The 19,893-nt window shown below is 45.4% G+C and overlaps 1 protein-coding gene across 3 annotated transcripts in view; it reads left to right on the forward strand.

Annotated features, from left to right (window-relative positions):
• The window catches only part of GATA3 (GATA binding protein 3), a 29,962-nt gene extending 12,868 nt beyond the window's left edge, over window positions 1–17,094 (forward strand). For 2 of the 3 annotated variants that reach the window (XM_074538719.1, XM_074538718.1), the window contains exons 4-6: window positions 2,620–2,765; window positions 8,141–8,266; window positions 14,130–17,091. In XM_074538719.1, the coding sequence (XP_074394820.1) occupies window positions 2,620–2,765; window positions 8,141–8,266; window positions 14,130–14,414 (557 nt within the window). In that variant the 3' untranslated portion in view covers window positions 14,415–17,091. Of the gene's footprint in view, window positions 1–2,619; window positions 2,766–8,140; window positions 8,267–14,129 lie in introns of all 3 variants that reach the window. The other variant, XM_074538720.1, reaches the window with a different exon arrangement.
• Window positions 17,095–19,893: the final 2,799 nt, after the last annotated feature.

The raw sequence follows: 19,893 nt of genomic DNA on the forward strand, positions 1-19,893 counted from the left end.
CAAGGCTGGCTGGGGATGGAACCAGGCCCAGGAACCCGAACCACCCAGCCGGTGCCGCGGGGCTCCAGTCCCGGGGGCGACCCAGCCCTTGCAGCGCCCACGGTGCGCTCAGCGCGGCGCCCGGGGACGAAGCGAAACCGAGGGAACCGCAGCATTAGCGATCTCCCTGTGTTTTAATAATGGTGCCAAATCCCGGCCAACTTCCCCCGCCCGCTCTTCCCAGGGCCTCTTCCTATGCGGCGCCCGGGGATGCGGGCAGGGTTTTCCCCGGGGTGCTGCGGGGACTTGGCCCGCACAGCCCCGGCCCCGGCCAGCTCCGGGACGGGGGGTTTGGATCGCCCACAGGACAGTCCCCAAAGTGTCCCCCTTTCCTGGGGGGCCCCAGCTCTGTGCGCTGCCCGCGGGATGGGCTGCGAGGCAGCTCCGGCTCCCGACGGATGAACACGGCGGGCTTGGACCTTCTTGTGCACGGAGGGGTGGGAGTGAGCCCAGGGCAGTGTGCTTGTGTGCAGAGGAAAGGGCGATTAGTCAAAACTCTTTTTACCCCCTTTTATTTTTCTTTTTTTTTTTTTTTTTATTCTCTATTTTGTTTTTCCGAGGAGGCTGCTGCGGGGTTGCCTGGCATGAATGAGATCAGTTTTCAGGGTTTTTCCAGGGTGACATTTACTCTGTCTGTCTGAGCAGGGACTGTCTCTATTTAGCTGATATGTTTGAGCTAATCCAATTATTTTCAGACTGCTGCACGCGACAGTTGCATTGTTTATCCAGCGCCAGGAACTTTAATAGAGTCCGGATGCGGTTAGAGTGACAAAAAAACCCAGACCTGTATGTTTTGTACATGAAAGCGGGAGAGAGAGAGAGAGATGGGGTGAAACAAAAGAGAGGGACAGAGACTCAAACAGCAGCGGCCGCCCCGTTTAACCGGAGGGGAACAGAATGACCAGGGTATTAACGGGGCCGGCTGGCCCCAGCATGGAGCGGGCGCGGTGTCCCGGGTAGGAGCGGGTTGCTGTGGCCCCGGGCGGTGCTGAGCATCCCCCGGCGCCCGGCGAGCCGCAGCTCCCGCCAGGGCACCCACCGGCTGCGCGGCATTTTCAAACCGCCTCGGCCCCCTCCACCCTCCCCTCCTGTTTTCCTTTTGCCACTTTCTGTTGCTTTACCTTCTAGAAAGACATCTGCGGTTCGTGATAAACCAACCCCAGCAGCAACACCTATTTTTTTTTCTTTCTTTCTCTCTCTTTTATTTTTCTTCCCTTTAGAAGTTGATCTTAGCAAGCTAGGACCTCTCAAAGAGGGTTAGAGCTGGAGAAAAAGGAGGAAGGGGGTGATTTTGCAGGATAAACGAGGGAGAAGCGGCCGCAAATGTATTTTTTGGTTGCTGTAGTTGCTGGGGAGGTGTGAGAGAAGAGGGGTTCGGTGCGAAGGCTCTGGAGAAACGGTTGCCGTTTGTGGTTAGGGCACGGATGCCTCTTGCTCGAAGGCAGCCCGGGCTGGGGCAGCGGGGAGCCGGCTCTGTGCTGAGCTGGCTCTGCTCTGCTCTGCCCTGCCCGGCTGGGCTCTGCCTCCGCTCTCAGGTGGGCCACCACGGGCGTTAGGGACAAAAAAACTTCCCCCACTAAACCAAAGACGCAACAAAAAAAACCCTCAGCCCTCTGAAAGGAGCTGAGAGGCAGGGGCTGCACCCTCCCGGTTCCCTCCTCCGAGCTGGGGGAGATATCCCACTGCAATAGCCAGGGAGAGGATAAAGAGGTGCCCAAAAAGAAGGAGGGAAAGAACTTAGGAGGCAGGCTTGGGGCTGTTTGCTATCCCAGATAGCCAGGGTGGACCATCAGGCTGCAGATGTGGTGGGGAAACCAGAGCAGCTTCTGAAAGTTTTGGGTGGTGGAAGCTTAATTTCAAATTAATCAATAGCAGATATTGTCAGAGTTGTTATGTATTGGCTGGAGCTGGGGAGGTGTTTTGGGGGTTATCTGTGATTATTTTGGGGGTCCTTGATGTGGTTTGACTGAGGCCAGAGGAAGAGCCCTCCAGGCTCATGAACACCCCTGGGAGCTGGAAGAGTGCTCAAGGAGTGACACTGGGGTCCTCATACACATCAGAAAGGGGCTCATGGACTTAAATTCTGTATCCATTATTTTGGGTGTAGAGGGCTGGAGGCTTCTTGCAAAGGTGCCTATGGAAACTTGGGGTCTCCAGAGTTGTAGAAGCATTGAGGGGAAATTGTCAGCTCCCCCTCTCCACCAAAGAGACCTGTAGGAGGAGTGAGAGCTTCTCTGGGGAGCTCTTGAGCCACCATGGTGCTCGGATTGTCATTGTCACCATCCCTCTTCCCTGCTGCTGGGACACAGGCCTGATGCTGCCTGTGGAATGGTGCTGGGGAGGGGAAGAGGATCAGAGCCCACCAGAGTGTGCCAGAGTGTCCCAGAAAAGGGTCCAAAGCCATCATTCAGTCATGGCTTTGGACCCTTTTTTGGAAATCCTGAGCTTGTCGGGGACTGGCAGGGTCTGGCCTGGCTGAGTCTCTGGGGAGGTTGTGGGTTATTTTGGGGAAGGGGGACTTTGCCCAGCCCGTTTTATCTCTGCTTTCCCTAAGTGACCCATGTGCTCTCTTGTTTCCAGAAGGCAGGGAGTGTGTAAATTGTGGGGCTACCTCAACCCCTCTGTGGAGAAGGGACGGCACTGGGCACTATTTGTGTAACGCCTGCGGACTCTACCACAAAATGAACGGGCAGAACCGGCCCCTGATCAAACCCAAGAGAAGACTGGTGAGTCTCCCTCTATTTTATTCTTCTTTTTCTGTAGCTTTTGCTTCCTATTTGCAGCTCAGGATGGACAGGGAACCTCAGCCAGCTCCCACTGGTCCCATTGTGTTCGAGGGAGAGTTGGTCCCAGTGGCTGTGGGCCTCAGTTGTCTGATCCTCTAGCAAACCTCAAAAGTAGAAAAGCAAACTGCTCTAGCAAACTGCAAACTGCAAAAAAAGGTTTAAAAATCAAGATCCGGGGCTTCCTGAAAACCAGAACTGAGTTTTCAACTCCACACGGTGCTTCTGGATGGTAACCCAAGGACAGTGACATTTTCCAGGGCCTAAGGGCAGGATAATAATTTCCTAGTGACCAAAGAGATTATCAGGAATACAGGATTTCTCCTGGGCTCTCCAAACTTCTGCCCTCCACTCTTTAGTGTGTTTCTATCCTCCTTGGCTGGTGGTGTCATGGAAAAGGGACCCACACTGGATCTCAGGTGTCACTGGGGTGTCACTGCTCCTGCAAAGAGCTGGAACCTTCAGCTCCTGGTGCCACTGGTACCTGGTGTGGTCATTTATGTCTCTGCCATCTGGGTGTCAAATGGTGTCACCAGGACACAAGGCAGAGAGGATGGTGAGTGTGCAAAGCCAAGCATGTGCCCAGGCTACAGAAGCTGGAGGAAGATGAAATGAGTGGGTAAATGTTTGAAATAATAGTTACAAGACTGGTGACTGTTCTAAGCCCAGGCAATGCGTTACAGCATCCCCAGCGATCTGCTCATGCATTTCCCTGGAAGCCACAAAAAGGTCTGGAAGCTGTGGGCTAATAAATGTGTTAAAGTGTATTTGGCAAATAATCAGGCAGACCACAAGGGGAAAAAATATATTGAGTGGGGGAAAAAAATTATGGTCCCTGCTTGGGAAGTTATTGAATGTTTCGAATCGAGGCACATTTGGTTTTGTCAGGATTAAAGATGTGGAAGGAAGATGAGGAGGAAAGGTGGCTCTTGCCTCTCTGTGGAATTTCTGAGCTGATCCATGGATCTGGTCAGTTTGGTGAGGCTTGTGCTCAGCATGGCCTGACCCCACAGGCAGGACAGGGCTGGTTAATTTGTGTTCTCCTTGAAGGTTCTCACAGCCCTTAGGTTGGGATCAGCTTCCTCACCTGTGAGACACCCATAAAATCGTATCAGCTTTGTTCCCTCTGGCTCTGGGAAGCATTTGCAGGGTACATTCCCAGGAAGGGCTGAGCTGTGAGGGGCATCAGCAATAACTCTGTCTGGCCGTGTGAGTTTTGGGGAAGATGTGGCTTTGCTCCTCTAGCCCGCCAAACTTCCTGCGTGTGAAACCTCTCCGTGCCCTCCTGTACGCGCTTTTCCCATATAGGAAAAAGTTTGTCTCTCTCATCTTTCATAGCCTTGTTAGAAAAGAGGAAAAGCTTTCTAGGGAGGGAAGTACAGGCTGGAATTTTGATTTTTTTGGGCAGCTCTCTTGTTCTCTTCTCCTCCTCCCCCCCGGCCCTTCTGTCTTAAACACACAGCCCTCGTTTTCTTTATTTTTTTTTTTTCCTCGTTCTCTCTCTATGTGTAAAGTTAACTTCCTAGGAAAAAGCTGCCGGATATCTGAGCCCTGGAGATAACTCCTAAACAACAGCTCCGTTTCCCCAGTCCAAACACACAGGAGCTTGAGCATATCCAAACAAGCAGAGGGGGAGGCAGAATAGGAAAGCGGCTGGAGAGAGGGGGAGAGCTTTCAAAAAGTGTCTGATGGAACCACGAAAGAATGTCCCGAGTCACCCTGAGCCCGGCACATGTAAAATGAACTATATAAATAAATACATAGTAAAAGGTCATTCTTGGGGGAAAAAAAAAGAAAAAAAAGAGGAAGAAAGAAAAGAAGTAAAGGGAGACCTTGTCTTGCATTATCGTTCCAATCTTTGGGCATTTTAGTTAAAGTTACAAAAAGTTCCCCTTCTTTAAATGTGGCCTTTGCTAAATGTGAAATTTGATTTTTCTACTTCCTCCCATCCCCCAGTTCCAGCACTGCCTGGGAAAAAGAAAAAAAACCAAAACATCCCTAATGCTGTTTGCACCTGTATTTATTTCCCTTGCTAACCTCTGAAAAAAAAAATTAGTCAGAAGGCACCAGAGCTGGGCTTGCATTTGCGCTTTCTGTGCCTGGATGTGGACGTGCATGTAGCTGTGGCTTGACTGGATCTCTCCTGCTGTGAAGGCAGACGGGCTGTGGATGGAGGCTGAGGGTGGGGATCCAGCTCCTTCCTCTGCCACAAGGTTCCTGCGTGACCTCGGGCTGGTTTCATGGGCTCTGATCACAGCTGCACTGAAACTAATGATAGGATTTGATGGGTGGAGAGAGGAGGCAAAGAAGTTCTTAGATGCTGAGAACCCAGCCCAAGCCTTGTTAAATTCAATGGGTGTCTTCGTGAGGTGTACTTTAGGTGACAGGGATGAAGTCTTGCTGGCTGAGGGGGCTCAGACAGCTCTGCTTCATCTCAAGGGGGAAGGTGGAAGACCTGGAGATGTTGGCAGGGGAATCAAGAACAGGCAGGTGGTACCACACCATCACTGCCTAAAAAGTCTTCAGCCTTCCTGGAGGCCATTCCTGTCCCTGTCACAGGCAGTGGCAGCCCCATTGCTGCTGAGATAAAATCTTCCTTTAGTTTTTCTCCCATTCCCATGCAGATGCAGAGCTCTCCGTTTCCACGTCAAGCCAAGCTGGTTTTGGAAGGATTATAACCAATTTCTCAGCAGGCCCATACACACGCAATCTTATTTTAGGAAAATGATGCTTGGAGCTTTGTGGGTAAATGCAGACACTGAAAATGCCCCTTAATTAAGCATCTTTATTAGCACTTGGTTCCTCCAACCTCCTCAATTTCACCTTTTCATCACTGTTAGCGCTTCTGAAGTTGTTCCTTTGCTCACCGGCAGCTGTGCCATGGGCTGTGCTCTTGTGGATGATATGGGGCAGCTAATTAGTCATCCCATGACTGCCATGGCCAGGCCCCTAGTCGTTGATGAGCGTCAGTGGATGCCGTTGCTGGGAGCTTTACAATAGTGTTATTATTCATTGTTTCCTGCCCGCTGCCTGTGTCTCCGGTAGAAGTTGGTACAGCATAAAAGGTGCCTGCGACCGAAAGAGCTTAAAATACTCAGCTAATGATGCTGAATTTTTGCAAGTGAAACACAGTAGGTGGAAATAGTTTGAGAGAAGACAGTAGATGTTGTGATTTATTTGCTTATTTAATGTCAGAATTTGTTTGAAGGCGGCGAGGTGGTGACCAGGCGTGTCTTTTGAACGCGCTTGCTGTAGGAGAAATTACAGCGAGCGCTGCGTAGAAACCCCAAATATCTTCAAAGGGGATGTTTCCCCTGTGTGGGCTGAGCCAAATATCACTGGTTTTTAGAAATTTCCTTAGGCTTGATTTTTGGGTCTGATAAAGGCAAAGCAGCCACCAAGAGATTCAATCCAGCCTCGTGCCCCTCCAAGCCCTGCGCGCTGAATGTCAGGAGTTGGAGGGCAGAGAGCTGCAGACTCTTCTCCAGCTCTTTAGTGAGAACCTGGCTTTACAAGCTCCATTTTTGTCTCCTTGCTGCCTTTGAACACATTCATTATTTCATTATCCTGGTGATTTTGAAGGCAGCCCAGTTTGGGTCCATGTCGTGGTCAGGAGGTGTGCGTGCATCAGTTCGGGGCTCTGCTCTTCACGGTGGGATGTTTCATCTTCTCTGCTGGCCCTGGGATTCTTTTAAGTCCCATATGCTGTCCTCAGCTCCTGCTTGTCACCAGCGCAGAGAAGTCAGCTAAAGGCCTCCTTGGGACTGGCTTGGTTCAGAATGGTTTATGGTCAGGCAAAATGGAACTATCCCTACGGGCAGCTTGAGAGAGCCACTCGCTGTCGGATCCGCCACTCTGTGATGCTTCCCAGTGCTCATGGGCATTGTCTTATTTATTTTTTAGACAGTCCTTTTTGTCTAATTAAAAGAAAAAAAAATCCTCCTCTATCTAAAGCAAAACCAACCCGTCCTCTCTCCACCTACGCCGCATTCAATTATGATTAAAATTGCAACATGACCTAACAAGAGCTGGTATTAACGCTAAGGCTGTGCCAGTGTCCATGTTTGCATTTTGGGTTTGTTGTACGGTATCCAAAGATGCGGTATTTTCTTTCTTTCTTTTTTTTTTAAACGTTGGATGTGCTACAGTGTGCGGCTGTGTGGGGTGAGGGGTAAATTTGAAACAGTAAGAGCACAAAAGAGAGCATTAAAGGCTCAGTTCTGCAAGGTGCCAAGCATTGCTATGATCTGGCAAATCGCTTAAGCACATGTTTTAACTTTAAGCACATGAGCAGTTCCATTGAAAGCAACGCATCGGGATGAAATCAGAGCTCTGGGACCATGTCATATTGATGAAGAATAGATAGGATGGGGATCTAAAGGTCTTTTTCTTTTTAGGAGCTGTAGGCATTTGCGCATAGGCAAGCACGCATACGCGCTCACATAGCAGTCTGAAAGCTCCTGTTCCTCCTTCAGAGGCAGAAGCACAATTTGTTTGCTAAAGTTACAGTTTTTAAATGATAAGTACGAATTTATGCATGTGAAAGAAGAGCAACTTTACTAAGTTTGACTTTGCTAAGTCATTATCACAGCTAACAAAAAAATCTTCCGTATACACTTTGCCACGTAGATTTTATTTCTTGTTCCTACCCCTTTATGAAACGGTAAATTCTTCTTTCAGGCTTGTTACCAATCCTTAAATAAACATGAAGGTTTGGGCTGAGAAAAGGGTGTAATTAAAAAGTTGGGATTCTTGCTCCTTGCCACGGTGTTATTTCCGATCTGGAGCCTGTCTCCTTTGAAGCTGAGCTGAGCTTACGGGACCGGGCTGCGCTTGCGGTCGGGCCCGGCGAGCAGCTGCCCACCCTGGTCTCTTGCTGGAGCCGGAGTGACTCACGCCCTTGACTCCAGCAATTGTCAGTTCAGGCCCTGACTGCAGAATTAGACCCCTGGGGGGTCTGGGAGAATTAAGATGGAAAAACATGTTGGCATTTAAATAACATTTTCCCCTCTGGAATGGGCTGTGCCAGTGCTGCTAATTTTGATGAGTTCTATCACAGGTTTAGCACTCACTTTTTAGGATGCCCTTTGGCACCTGATTCAGTTCACATATAATTTGGGATTAAAGTACCTTGGGGATTTTTTTTCACAATTATTATTTGTTCTCACAAGTCAGTTTCTGGAAGCCTCTGCTGATGCGTGTCAGTCTTGCAGGGTTGATGTTTTCTTTCTCAGAAATTTTGCTGATCGCATTTTAAAATTTTTTTTTAACACGGGTGTTTTTCTCGTCCTCTCCTTCTCTTTCCCTCCTTCCCACAGTCTGCAGCCAGGAGGGCGGGCACGTCCTGTGCAAACTGTCAGACCACCACTACCACCCTGTGGAGGAGAAATGCCAACGGCGATCCCGTCTGTAATGCCTGTGGGCTCTACTACAAGCTGCACAATGTAAGTGTGACTGGAATACTCAAAAATGGGGCCTCAGCTTTGGTGCTCAATGATCCAAACTCTTCCTTAACTTGAGGATTTCCAGTCTCGGGCGGTGCCGGGACCTCTGTTATCCCTTTGGGGGCCTTGGGGTTTGGAGCGATGAGCCGTCAGATTTTCAAACGTATCCTATCCAACTTGGGGAGGCATAAAACAAGGCTGTCCATGGGTAATGTTAGAGCTTTTCCTTGCCTGAGCCAAGAAAGGAGGAGTGGGTCAACACAGAGAGACATTATCTGCTGCTGATTGGGCTCAGAGAGTTGGAAAAGACAACACACTGTCCTGCAAGCCGATACCCCTCCTATGCGTAGCTTGGTTCCTCCAGCAAATACAAACTCTGGAGAAAAAGGAATACGTGCCAGAAACTATTTAGATCATTCTTGGGTTTGTGGCTGCCTTTGTCCTGTCCCCAAAGATGATTTATTTAGGCCCTGTGTTTGTGCTGGTTGATGCAAACGAGTCCCAAACCAAAAAAGGACTTGATTTAGTTAGCGGGTTGCAGAGTCTGCTCAACCTGTGATGTGAATTTCAAAGCATCTGTCATGGAAGGGAAGGAGAAATGAAATGAAATGAAATGTAATGGCTGGCAGATTTAATCTAATATCTCCATGCAAAGCCAGCTTGCAGGAACCAGGGATATGTGCCCCAGGGAAAGAGCTAAAGGGACCTGAAAAGTCTTCTACTGAATAATACTGCTAATAAAGGAGACTTAAGGCTACCCCTGCTCCTCTCATTCCACTTGTGGCATTAGAATAATTATTCTGTCAAAAGAAGGAAAAGACTTCCAATTTCTCTGCTTTGATATATTTTTTTTTCCACTAGTGGTTGATGGCTTTGTGTTTGGTTTGGAAATCTGTGGCTGTGTTTTGCCCTTATGCCCACCCATGGAAACACATCAAAGACGTATCAGGTTTCATGGGGCGTCCAACCCTTGTGGTATCAGTCCCTTCCATTTGGTATTTCAAACTGTTTGGTTTCTTAGGATGAGTAAACAAGTTTGGATTAAGTAGAAAAAACACCCCAACAAACAACCAGGCTAATTTTTCACCTGTTTCATGGGAGGCATCTCTCTTGGAAAAAAGGAAAATGTGTTTACCTTTTAGTGGGCAGGTGTGTCAGCACACTTTGAGTCTGATGTAGCAAGTAAAGCTTGTCATCAAACTCTCAGTGTGATCACTGCAAACACCCTGGGTTGGACCCAGAGTGAAAACTCTCAGAATATCTCGAGAAAATATTCTGTTTGCTATTTCCTTGGCAAGAAGGGATCAAGGTCAGAAAGCTTCACTGAGCGGGGATCTATGCTTGTGCTGTTTCCATTTTGGCCTTGTAGCCACCAGTGGTAGGACTTCAATCAGGTAGTTTTGGAAACCTCTAAGGAGCTGCTCCTCCTGTAGCCAGCAAAGCCCTTTGAAGGAAATAGGCTCTTCTCAGTTGGTGCTGGTGGATGCCTGTGTTTTATTGGGGTGACTTCTACCCTTGAAGACAGCGTAGTTCCTCCTCATGCCTGCAAAGGATGGCAGGATGATGAGTTACGATGTGCCTGTTTCCATTGTAGACATCTGACTGGAGAAATCTCCTCCTGAAATGTTTAGAATGGTGTCTGCGTGCTGAGGTTCTCCAGAAATGTGCCTGCAAGAGGACATCCTTTTCTTTTTTGCACTAACACTGCAAACATATTTGGCCTGAATTGACCTCTAGATCCAATGTTTAGGGAAACGCCGATCCAGCTGTGAAATCTGTGACATGGGGCAGGCCTTGAGCACATTGGAACCATTTTCATATTCATTAAAAACACCAACAGCTGCTTAAAAGCTCAGCACAGCTACTTACCAAAGTCAAGTAGTATCTTGCCTTATGAGCAACGCCATTAATGGATCCTGCTTAAATGAAACCCCCAGAGGACTGAGCTCCTGTATGCAGCAAAATAACCAGGCAATGATACTAAAATCCAGATATGAGTGGGTAGATCCTTTTAAAAATTTTTTTTCTAAGGTACTTAGCAAATTATTTAGTAAAGTATTTAGTGAAGTATTTACTAAAGTATTTAGTTATGACCGTGGTGTGAAGTGTGGTCTTGCCCCCTGTGTGTATATTATCTTGTGATTTCCATCAGGAGAGGGGTCATCAGAAATAGAGAGGCTGATGGTAGCATGTCCCTCCCCAGCAGCTGTCAGCATGGATGTTGTGCCAGTGCCAGTGGAAGGTCTTTGGATGCTTGAAAGTCGACTTAACCCTGTTTCAGGCTAGGCTGTAGCAAATTCCTGTCTGCTGTTTTATCCACCCCCACTCCCCATTTTTTCTTTTCTTAGGGTTTAATGAAATTTTCTGGTACCTTAACATCATTAGGATATTTTAATGGATTGATCTGCAGTTGAAACTTACCCAGATTTTATGTCCACACCAGGAACGATTGCAGTGAAAAGGCAATTTTTTTTTTCCACGGTGTTAATTTTTTCATGGAGCTATATCAGTTTGTTTTACTGTTGATTCCCACAGCTTAAGCAAACCCATTTGTCAGTAGGATATAAGCAATAATCATAATAGTCTTGGGGTGCATTTAGTGAAGCTGTTGGCATTCCTCCCACTGACTTCAACAAGGGCCGGCTCCATTAACACCAGTGTTAACAATGACTAATATTTCACATTGATACGGTGCCTTTCATCCCGTGGCATCCCAGAGTGCTTTCTAAGATACAGCCAGCCTGGAAGATTAACCCAACGTTGTAATGACTATGTCTGAAGGATAAATCCACTTCAGTGACAGGACCTTATTGAGGTCAATGGCAAAATCCCATTGTCTTCAGTCAGAGCAAGATCAGGCCTATAATGGTTAAGACTATCCCCTGGATTTGATCTGTTGAATATGAGGTTCTCATCCTTGTTATTTTAGTCCTTAGAAGTGGGATGAGCCTTTGCACACTTCAGGGATGGGTGGGAGTATACCTTGCTGGAGGTGCACAGCAAGCTGGCCTGAGCCTCTAGAAGTGAAAGATTTGCCATTATTTTTGGTAAAATTCATCAGAAAAGGCCCCTTTCACAATACCCCAAAGCAGGCCTATGTGTCCCAAGAGCAGAGCAGTCAGTATTTTGCATATGATAAAACAAAGAGCATAATTCCTGCCCATAATTAATTGGCTCCATCTGAAATTAATGAATTTCATATACATGCATTGGGCTGGTTTAATTTTAATTTAGCATGTGTTTGTCATTTTTATCAGAATGAATTTTCACGGAGAAGGTCTTCCCTCCGGGTCTTTCATTTCTCTACCCCAGAAACAGAGATGGGTCCTTGGCTTTGATGTTTTGGGGACCACTTTTACCCTGCTGTGACTGGTCTTTGAAGTCACTGGAAAAAATTTCCAGCTTGCTGCTTTGATTGTGCTGGTTCCTGACATTTATCTGAGTCTTCATCTGTTTGGCTCTCGGGTTAGTTACCTGCTCGGAGTGTGAGACCATTTACAGTGGGATGAGGTGGCCAGACAACAGCTTGGATGGCAGCTCTGTCCCCAGCTGTGGGGCTGGCCGTGGCTTTGTCACCATCCTGACACAGAGCTGGCGCTCGCATCCTTGAGTTTCACATCAAATCGTGGCCTGGGCCATCCTGTTCTTAGAGACTGAGTGAAACAGGAGAGATGTTGCTTTGGGGAAGTGTTCACTGTCCTGTGGGACATGACACCAGGCAAGGGTCAGGACTCTGTCCTTGTTCCAAGCACCAGAACAGCCCCAGTCCCACCACCAGGCTTATGTCACTTTGCCACAACCAGCTGCCAAGCTTGAAACTTTGCTGCTTCAACTGGAGATCGGTTCTGGCTGCCCCTGAGCCCTTGTGTTGTAATACAGATCCTCATTTGAAGCTGGTGGGGCAGGGGCTGTGTCTGCCTCCCCACATCTGAGCTGGATTTGTCAGGGATTGGCACTTCCTGGCCTCCTCTGATGTTGCTGCCTGGTGGGGCTCACCTGGGACTTCTCCCTGCCTTTGAACCTGGGCAACACATCCCTGCTAAAAACTTAAAACAGGCCAGGCAAACTTTCCAATCCCAGTCATTTATTCGGAGCAAAGGGCCATCCTTGTGTGCATCCTCATTCCCTCAGTGAGGACAGAAAGCCAGGGAAGTGGGTTATGTTGTGTTTGGAACCCATAATATTTTAAATTTTGCTTGTTGCTGCCACAGGGCTTTTGTTGGGCTGCTCATGAGTAGATATTTCCTACCTTTAGCTGTTGGCAAGCAGGGCTGCTCTCTCTATCTCCCTTTATCCAGAGGCAGAGGAATCAGCCTTTTATTCACCCATTTTTAGGTGAGGTGAAGGCTGCTGTCACTGCTGGTATAAAGAGGCTGGGGTCACAAAGACTGGAATGACAAACCAGAGATGAGCCAGGTCCTTCTTCTCCCCATAATTCCATCTTTGCATGTAACAGGGAGCTATTTTATCCTGGCCTCCCTGGGGAGAGAAATCCAGGAATGATTCTCATGCTGTGAAAAGGGACCAGAAAGGGGCTGAGGAGCAACAGTGAAACTTTGCTGTGATCTGGAAGAAGGGAATGCTTTTTTCCTCTTGCTGATTTAAGGTCTCATGGAGAAAGGGTTGCTCAGGACCTTTGCAGGGACATCTTTTCATTGTCCTCTACAGTAGGTCCTGGTGGACAGTGGATCCATTTTTTCTCCCTTTTGCAGAATGTCCATCAGCACCATCATGTGCTCACATTTATTATGAGAAATGGTTCAGACTCAGGGTGATTTGCTGCCTTCTGCTAGAGGTGAAATCCTACAGAGGAGCCAGAGCAAGACCCATATTCATTCTCAAACCCAGATTTTTTAGTTTGTTTAGGGGCATTGGAGGCATAAATCCCTTCCCAAGTGTGGTTTGTGGGAGTTTCAATTCACTTGTGCCATGTTGTGATGCTGGCTCTCTATGCAGTACAAAATGACATAATCATGGAATATTGTGAGTTGGAAGAGACCCACTAGAATCATCAAAGTCCAACACCTGGCCCTGAAAAAGACAGCTTCAAGTAATAAGAATAATAAGAATTTCTTACAGGGTATCCAACAGAACTTTTGCTATCATTTCCTAACCCTGATGAAGGCATGGATGATAATTTCTGCTGTGTAGTTTCAGGAGGAGAATTTAATGTTCATTTCACCTATGGATACATTTGTATGCATGCAGAAAATGCTTTGCTGGTCAGCACAGATACTTGTTTCAGCCTCCCTAAAAAAAACCTGGAAGCCTTTAGAAATAAAACCAAATTAGCTAAAGAAAACCAGAAAGGATGATCAGAGCAAAATCTTTGGAAAGAAGAAAAACAAGACAAAAACCCCGTGCCTTTTGTGGAGAGTTGCCCAGCTTCCTAATGGAGCTGTGAAAGCCTGAGACCCCTCACAGCACTGAAATCCCAGCAGTTCTTGCTGCTAATGGTTTTAGATCAGACAGGAAGCCTCAGGGTGAGACGGTGTCTGTGGGGAATATTTCCAGGAGGTAATGATTGGTTTCATACCTAAACACAATGCAATTACCTAATGTGCAGATAGTTGAAATTTTTCAGCTGCTGTGAATTATTTGGGTATGTTTTGCTCCTGTGTGGCTCTGCCAGCAATTTTCTGTCATCTTGTCTTCAGAAATTTCAACTGAGCTTGGGATTTCCTGGAGGGATCTGAATTTTGGGATGGAAATGGAGAGGTTGGGTAGCACATGGCGTGTACAGGGGAGGAGGGGGGCTGTGACCAGCTGGTCCTGCTGGGCTGGGGCATGGGGTACACAGATCCCATGGTGATTTGGGGAGAAGGGATGGAAGCACAAAAAAAAATAATTGATTTTTGTTTAGATTAACAGACCCCTGACTATGAAGAAAGAAGGAATTCAGACCAGAAACCGAAAGATGTCTAGCAAATCCAAAAAGTGCAAAAAGGTCCATGACAACCTCGAAGACTTTCCCAAGAGCAGCTCCTTTAACCCTGCAGCCCTCTCCAGACACATGTCCTCCATCAGCCACATTTCACCCTTCAGCCACTCCAGCCACATGCTGACCACACCGACACCGATGCATCCTCCATCCAGCCTCTCCTTCGGACCTCACCACCCCTCCAGCATGGTCACTGCCATGGGTTAGCAAGAGAGCTCCCCTGCTGAATGCTTACAGTCTCAAAATGAGATTTACTTTATATACTTACTTGCATTTTTGCAGGCGTGTGGTTATGGGTCTAACGTCCCGAATCAAATGGGAGAGGGAAAAAAAAAAAAGAGTTAAAAAAAAATTAGGAAAAAAAAAAAAGGTTATTTGAAGGCGTAAGAGAGAAAAAGAAAAAAAATTAAAAATGCAGAAAAAAACTACAAAAAGTACAAAAAAGGAAAAAAAAAAGAAAAAAAGAGAAAAAAGTAAAAAAAAGTTTTAAAAAAGTGATGTTTGCCACTTTTTAAAGGAACTCACTATGGCGTCTATGTATTCTTACCCACTGAATCTGGATACCATTTGTGAATAAGCCATTCAGAACTTGCATTCCCTATTGGACAGGATCTCTAGTGCTGTGAAAAAAATAAAATAAAATAAAATAAAAAATGCTGAACATTGCATATAACTTATATTGTAAGAAATACTGTACATTTGAGGAAGACTTTATCGCATCTGAGGAGCTGTAAAGAAAAAGGCATGAAGGACTCCGAGAGAATTTTTTTTAAAGGAAAAGAAAAAAAAAAAGAAGATGGGAGGACAATTTAAAAACCAGAAAAACAAACAATGCAGACCAAGAGGAAACGCGGTCTTATGAACAAATGGACCAACTGCCAGTCATGTCTTCTCCTTTTATTTTATTTTTATTTTGGTTTTTGTTTTGGTTGGTTTTTATTTTGGTTTCTTTTTTTGTTTTTCTGTTTCCGGGGAGGGGGAGGGGGCTGGCTAGAACGGTTTTGATGATGCATTAACTAACTAACTAACTAAATAACTAAATAAATAAAACCTGTAGGGAGATCATTCATTTTGGGCCACGGGCCCTTTACATAGGAAGTACCAATGGTGTCAGGCAATCAGTGTTAACATGCGGACATTGCCAACAAGGGGGTTTCAGATAGCCATTCTCCAGGTCTCTACGCATTGTGAACAAGTTCCTGTAATTGTTGTTTGTATGTATAATTCAACGCACCAAAATAAGAAAGATGTAGATTTATTTCATCCTATTATACAGACTGAATGGTTGTATAAATTTATTTACTGCTAGTGATAAGACCTGCTCTTTTTTTTTGTTTTGTTTTGTTTTCATATTTTTTCCTCTTTTTTTTTTTTTTTTTGGAGAATAAACTAGATTAAATTCTGTTGACTTAACAGTGTTCTGTGCTTGGGGGTGGGGAAAGGAATATTTTTCTTCCTTTATTGATTTTTCTTAACATTTGTTTGGATGGTATTTATGACATAGTGACCACGGGTACGGGAATGTCTGTCTCTGCGCTCATGCTGACAGCCAAAGCAATGTTTGCAGTGGCTTGTTGATAAAAAAAAGATAAATCACAGAACAAAGGAGGAAAAAAAAAAACCCTCAAAAATAAATGGACTGCATGTTAGTGTAACCCCACTGTCCAGTGTGTGCTCCCTGTCCCTTGAACCCCAGCCCAGCCGCTGCCCCTGTGTGATTTCGGGCTCCCATGTGGGATGGGTCCCTTTGGGTCTCAGGCAACCATGCCCAAACTGGTGTTGAGGACAATTGGGGGCTGGGATAAGTGCAAAGGTACAGCAGGGTCCTTATGATCGTGGTTGCTTCAGAAAAAAAGTAAATGTTTGGGACAGGAGCTGGGAAAGCACATTCAGCTCTGTCTCACTGGGTACTCAGTGATAGATCAAACAAGAGACAGTTGAGATCCTGATGTGAAATCAGGAGGGAGCAGATCTGCCCTTCTCTTGGAAGGATGGGCAGAATCTATTATGAAAAGCTGGATTTGATGAGAGAAGAAAATTCACAAAAATTCAAAGGCCATTAGCCAGTTCTGTCCTGCAAGAACTCTCTTTGAAACAGCGCAATTTTAATTAATATTACTATTGATAACACCAGGGTTTCATTTCTTATTGTTACATTTCTGGTGATTTAATCCTTAGGAATCCATTCCTCTTTTAGTTCTCAGAGTTTACTCATCCAGCTTCTTTATACTATCACAAGGATTGGGAATTCACCTTCCAAATGAAGGGTTAAACTTCTTATCAAACCACTCCATTTGCTGGAGATTTAAGCTCAGTGTGATAAGGCAGAGGTTACCAAGGCTGTGAGAAAACGCTTGAAAAATCCCAAACAAAAATACAACCCCCAAATGTAGAAAACCTCAACAGACGTGACCTGCAAATTACTTTTATATTTTTAATGCTGGGTGAAATATTTCACCCAGAAATACGTGTACCCCTGCCTTTCGGTGCCAGGTGGATGGAAAAATGTCATCATATCTGTCAGAGCTGTTTGAACCCACTTTGTCTTGGGTGATGCTTGGAGGGAGGGTTAACAGTGGCATGGTCTGATCTGCTGCTGCAGGGTCGCTCACACCACTGAGGGTTTTTCATGTGAGGAATAAAACACCTCAAAACTTTCAGGATGATTATACAGATACAGATAGCTGGTGATTTGGAAATGGGGGAGGCAGGGCAGAGGGTTGACCTTTATTTGGGCTCTTTCTCCTCTGTTTCAAAATTAACTTGGTTAAAGTATTTCCACCATAAAGGAGGATTTGGCAGATGGAAGTGGAACAGGCAGTAATGGTTTTGTGATGTTGTATATTCTTTCCTTTCTTCTCTGTTGACAAAAATATGTAAAAAAAAAAAAGTCAGAACAAATGGTACACATTTAAAATCTTATGTTAATCACCTTTCTGCTTTCTCAATGAATATTTTAAGCATAAAGACTAAATGTTGAAATAAAACAGAGTGAAGAATTACCGAGATGCAAATGGAGATCTTGTTGGCTCCTAATTAATCAGCTGTGAACTATAAAGCTATTTTCAATTAGCCTGACAAATCAAAGGAAATAATCATCTTTGCTGATATTAAGCTTGAGAGATTATTATTTTTTAATTCGCAATGCTACAACCTTTCCCTCCTTTTGCTCATCAACAGATTGCAGTTGGACTAAAATATTGATTCCAGGACCTCAACAATGGCAAAAAATTAGAGGAGGATTTGCATGGCAGAATTTTGCAGTCAGCATTTTTTTTTCCATTTGCTTTAGATGAACTGGCTCCTGAGTTTCTCTCTTTAACTCCTTTTTCCTCAAAAGTTCTTGAAATACCTTCTTGCAGTTTCCTTCTGATGTTGTTTCACAGGTCTTAGGGGCAATGAGTGAAATGAAGCAGGATTGGGGCCAGCCCAGAGAATGAGCATCCTGTAAAGGACACAAATGGAGACACTCTGTCTGCATATACGCTAGGAAATATATACATTTTGTCTAGAGACTTCTTACATCAATTATCTTATATTTCAATGTCAGGAGGAGGATGAACAGAATCCCTAAGATCACATCCCCCCAACTACCACATAAGATGCTAAAGTAACAATAGTGTTCTACCATTTTCTCAATTAATTTTTATTTTATTAAAATTGTATTCTCTTTGAGCAAATTTTAGTGTCTTGAAGAGTTTTGTTTGTGTGTTTGTGCTTATGCTTTACCTTATCTTTGTTTTGTTTGCTTGGGTGGACTTTTATTCCTTCTTTTCTTCCCTCTGATGGCTAAAATCTGGCTTACAGAACAGGCTGAGAACTGTTGTTCTTGGGCAAACACCTTGTGAATGGCCACTCTGCCTTTCTTCACTGCTGGGATTGCAGGGAAGAGCTGATGATGGGCAGGTTGGAGCAGGATAACCCTCTGAGTCATGGCTCCACTTTGGTAATCTATATTGTGCAGAGAACACCAGGGAAGTCATTAGTGGGGTCAAATCTTGTGGTCTTTTTGCAGGGAAAAATTCCTTTTGGGAATTTGAGTGAGTAATAGCTGCTGTGCTGCTGTGTCTGTGGCAGCTGCATTTTAATCCAAGCAAAACTCCACTGAAATCAGTGGAAAGATTCCTCATGAGCAATGCAATGAGACTTAAATCAAGACATCCTATGCATTATTTTTCAACCTTCTCACCTTGATTTACCCAGCCTACAGAGAAGGAGCCTGAGGAGAGGCCTCATAGCAGTGTACAGCTTCCTCACCCAAAGGGGATGTGCAGTGGCAGGAATGATGTCTCCTCTCTGGTGACCAATGACACGACCTGAGGGCATGGCCTGAAGCTGAGTCAGGGCAGGTTTATGTTGGATTTTAAAAAGTTCTTCACCCAGAGGCTGTTTGAGCACTGGCACAGCCTCCCTGGGGAAATGATCACAGCACCAACCCTGACAGAGCTCAAGGAGTGTTTGGACAATGCCCTCAAGGCACAGGGTGTGACTCCTGGGGCTGGGAGTTGGACTCAATGATTCTTGTGGGTCCCCCCAACTCAGAATATTCCAAGATTTCAGGCTCTCAGTTAAAATTATAGCTCTATTGTTCCCACACTGGTACACAGAGTGCACACAGCTGTTGTGATATTGAAGGATATTTTTAAGATTACCAGCCTCAGTGCTTTGAGGTTGAAAAAATTAGAAATATTGCAATTAGTGCAATCTGCAAACTTTAAATTTTTATTCTGTGTTTTTGAATCACAAGTTAACCTAGGATGCATCTAGACTTGCATTTAGGTTCAGATTAGCAATGTGTTTTTGAAGTGATTTCCTCCAAAGTGGTAGTTCCACCTTGGAGTGAGGAGATTTTACCTTGGCTCATAAAGCATGGTTTCCTTGGATCTCCACCTACGACACTCCTGGCAAGTCAGGCCTCAGAGCCAGAATGAAACTATACTGAAGTTACCCACAAAATATGGTTTTTGAGTCCTCAGCATGGGTTGTTTTCCCCTCTGGAATTACTTGTATTTCTAATGTCCACAGACTCATAGGCCACAAGTTCTCATACTCATTTTTGGTCACTGAGACTCTTGGTTCACTCAAGACTGGTTTTAATCTGGGGAAGAATCAGATGGGTGATGAAGGCACAAGAGGAAACCTGCTTTGTTTTTTGTAAAGCTTAGGGGATGTTTGGGATAACAAACCAAAAGAAGTTCTTATTGATAAAACCCTATAAATCAAGCCTTTAAAATGTCCTATTTACCCCTACTTCTTCTATTTACCCCTTCTATAGAGGTTCTATATGACATTGGAAAACTCAACCCAGTCTTCTCACATGGAAACATACTAAATATGTGATCATCATTAAGATGCCAAATTTCACACCCAGAACTCTGCTTTGTGGGTGCAGAACTCTCAGTGGTATCTAAAACCAGAGAGTCTCATGCCTGTATTTATCCTTCAGAATATAAAATTCTTTAAAAATACTATGTTCACCTCTGAACTGCAAATACAGTAATTCATTTCTTCCACTTCCTCACACCCCTAAATCTGGGGAGAAGGTATGTTATGAGGATAAATCCATCACTTGTGCAGAGTTTGGATGCAAGTTGATGGGCCCCATGGAAAACCCACCAGCTTTGACATGTCTGCAGGACAGCAGGAGGGAGGAGAGACCAAAATGCAGATCCATGGCTCAGGAAAG

This window comes from Zonotrichia albicollis, chromosome 4 (genome assembly GCF_047830755.1).
Source record: "Zonotrichia albicollis isolate bZonAlb1 chromosome 4, bZonAlb1.hap1, whole genome shotgun sequence".
In the NCBI taxonomy this organism is placed as follows: domain Eukaryota; kingdom Metazoa; phylum Chordata; class Aves; order Passeriformes; family Passerellidae; genus Zonotrichia; species Zonotrichia albicollis.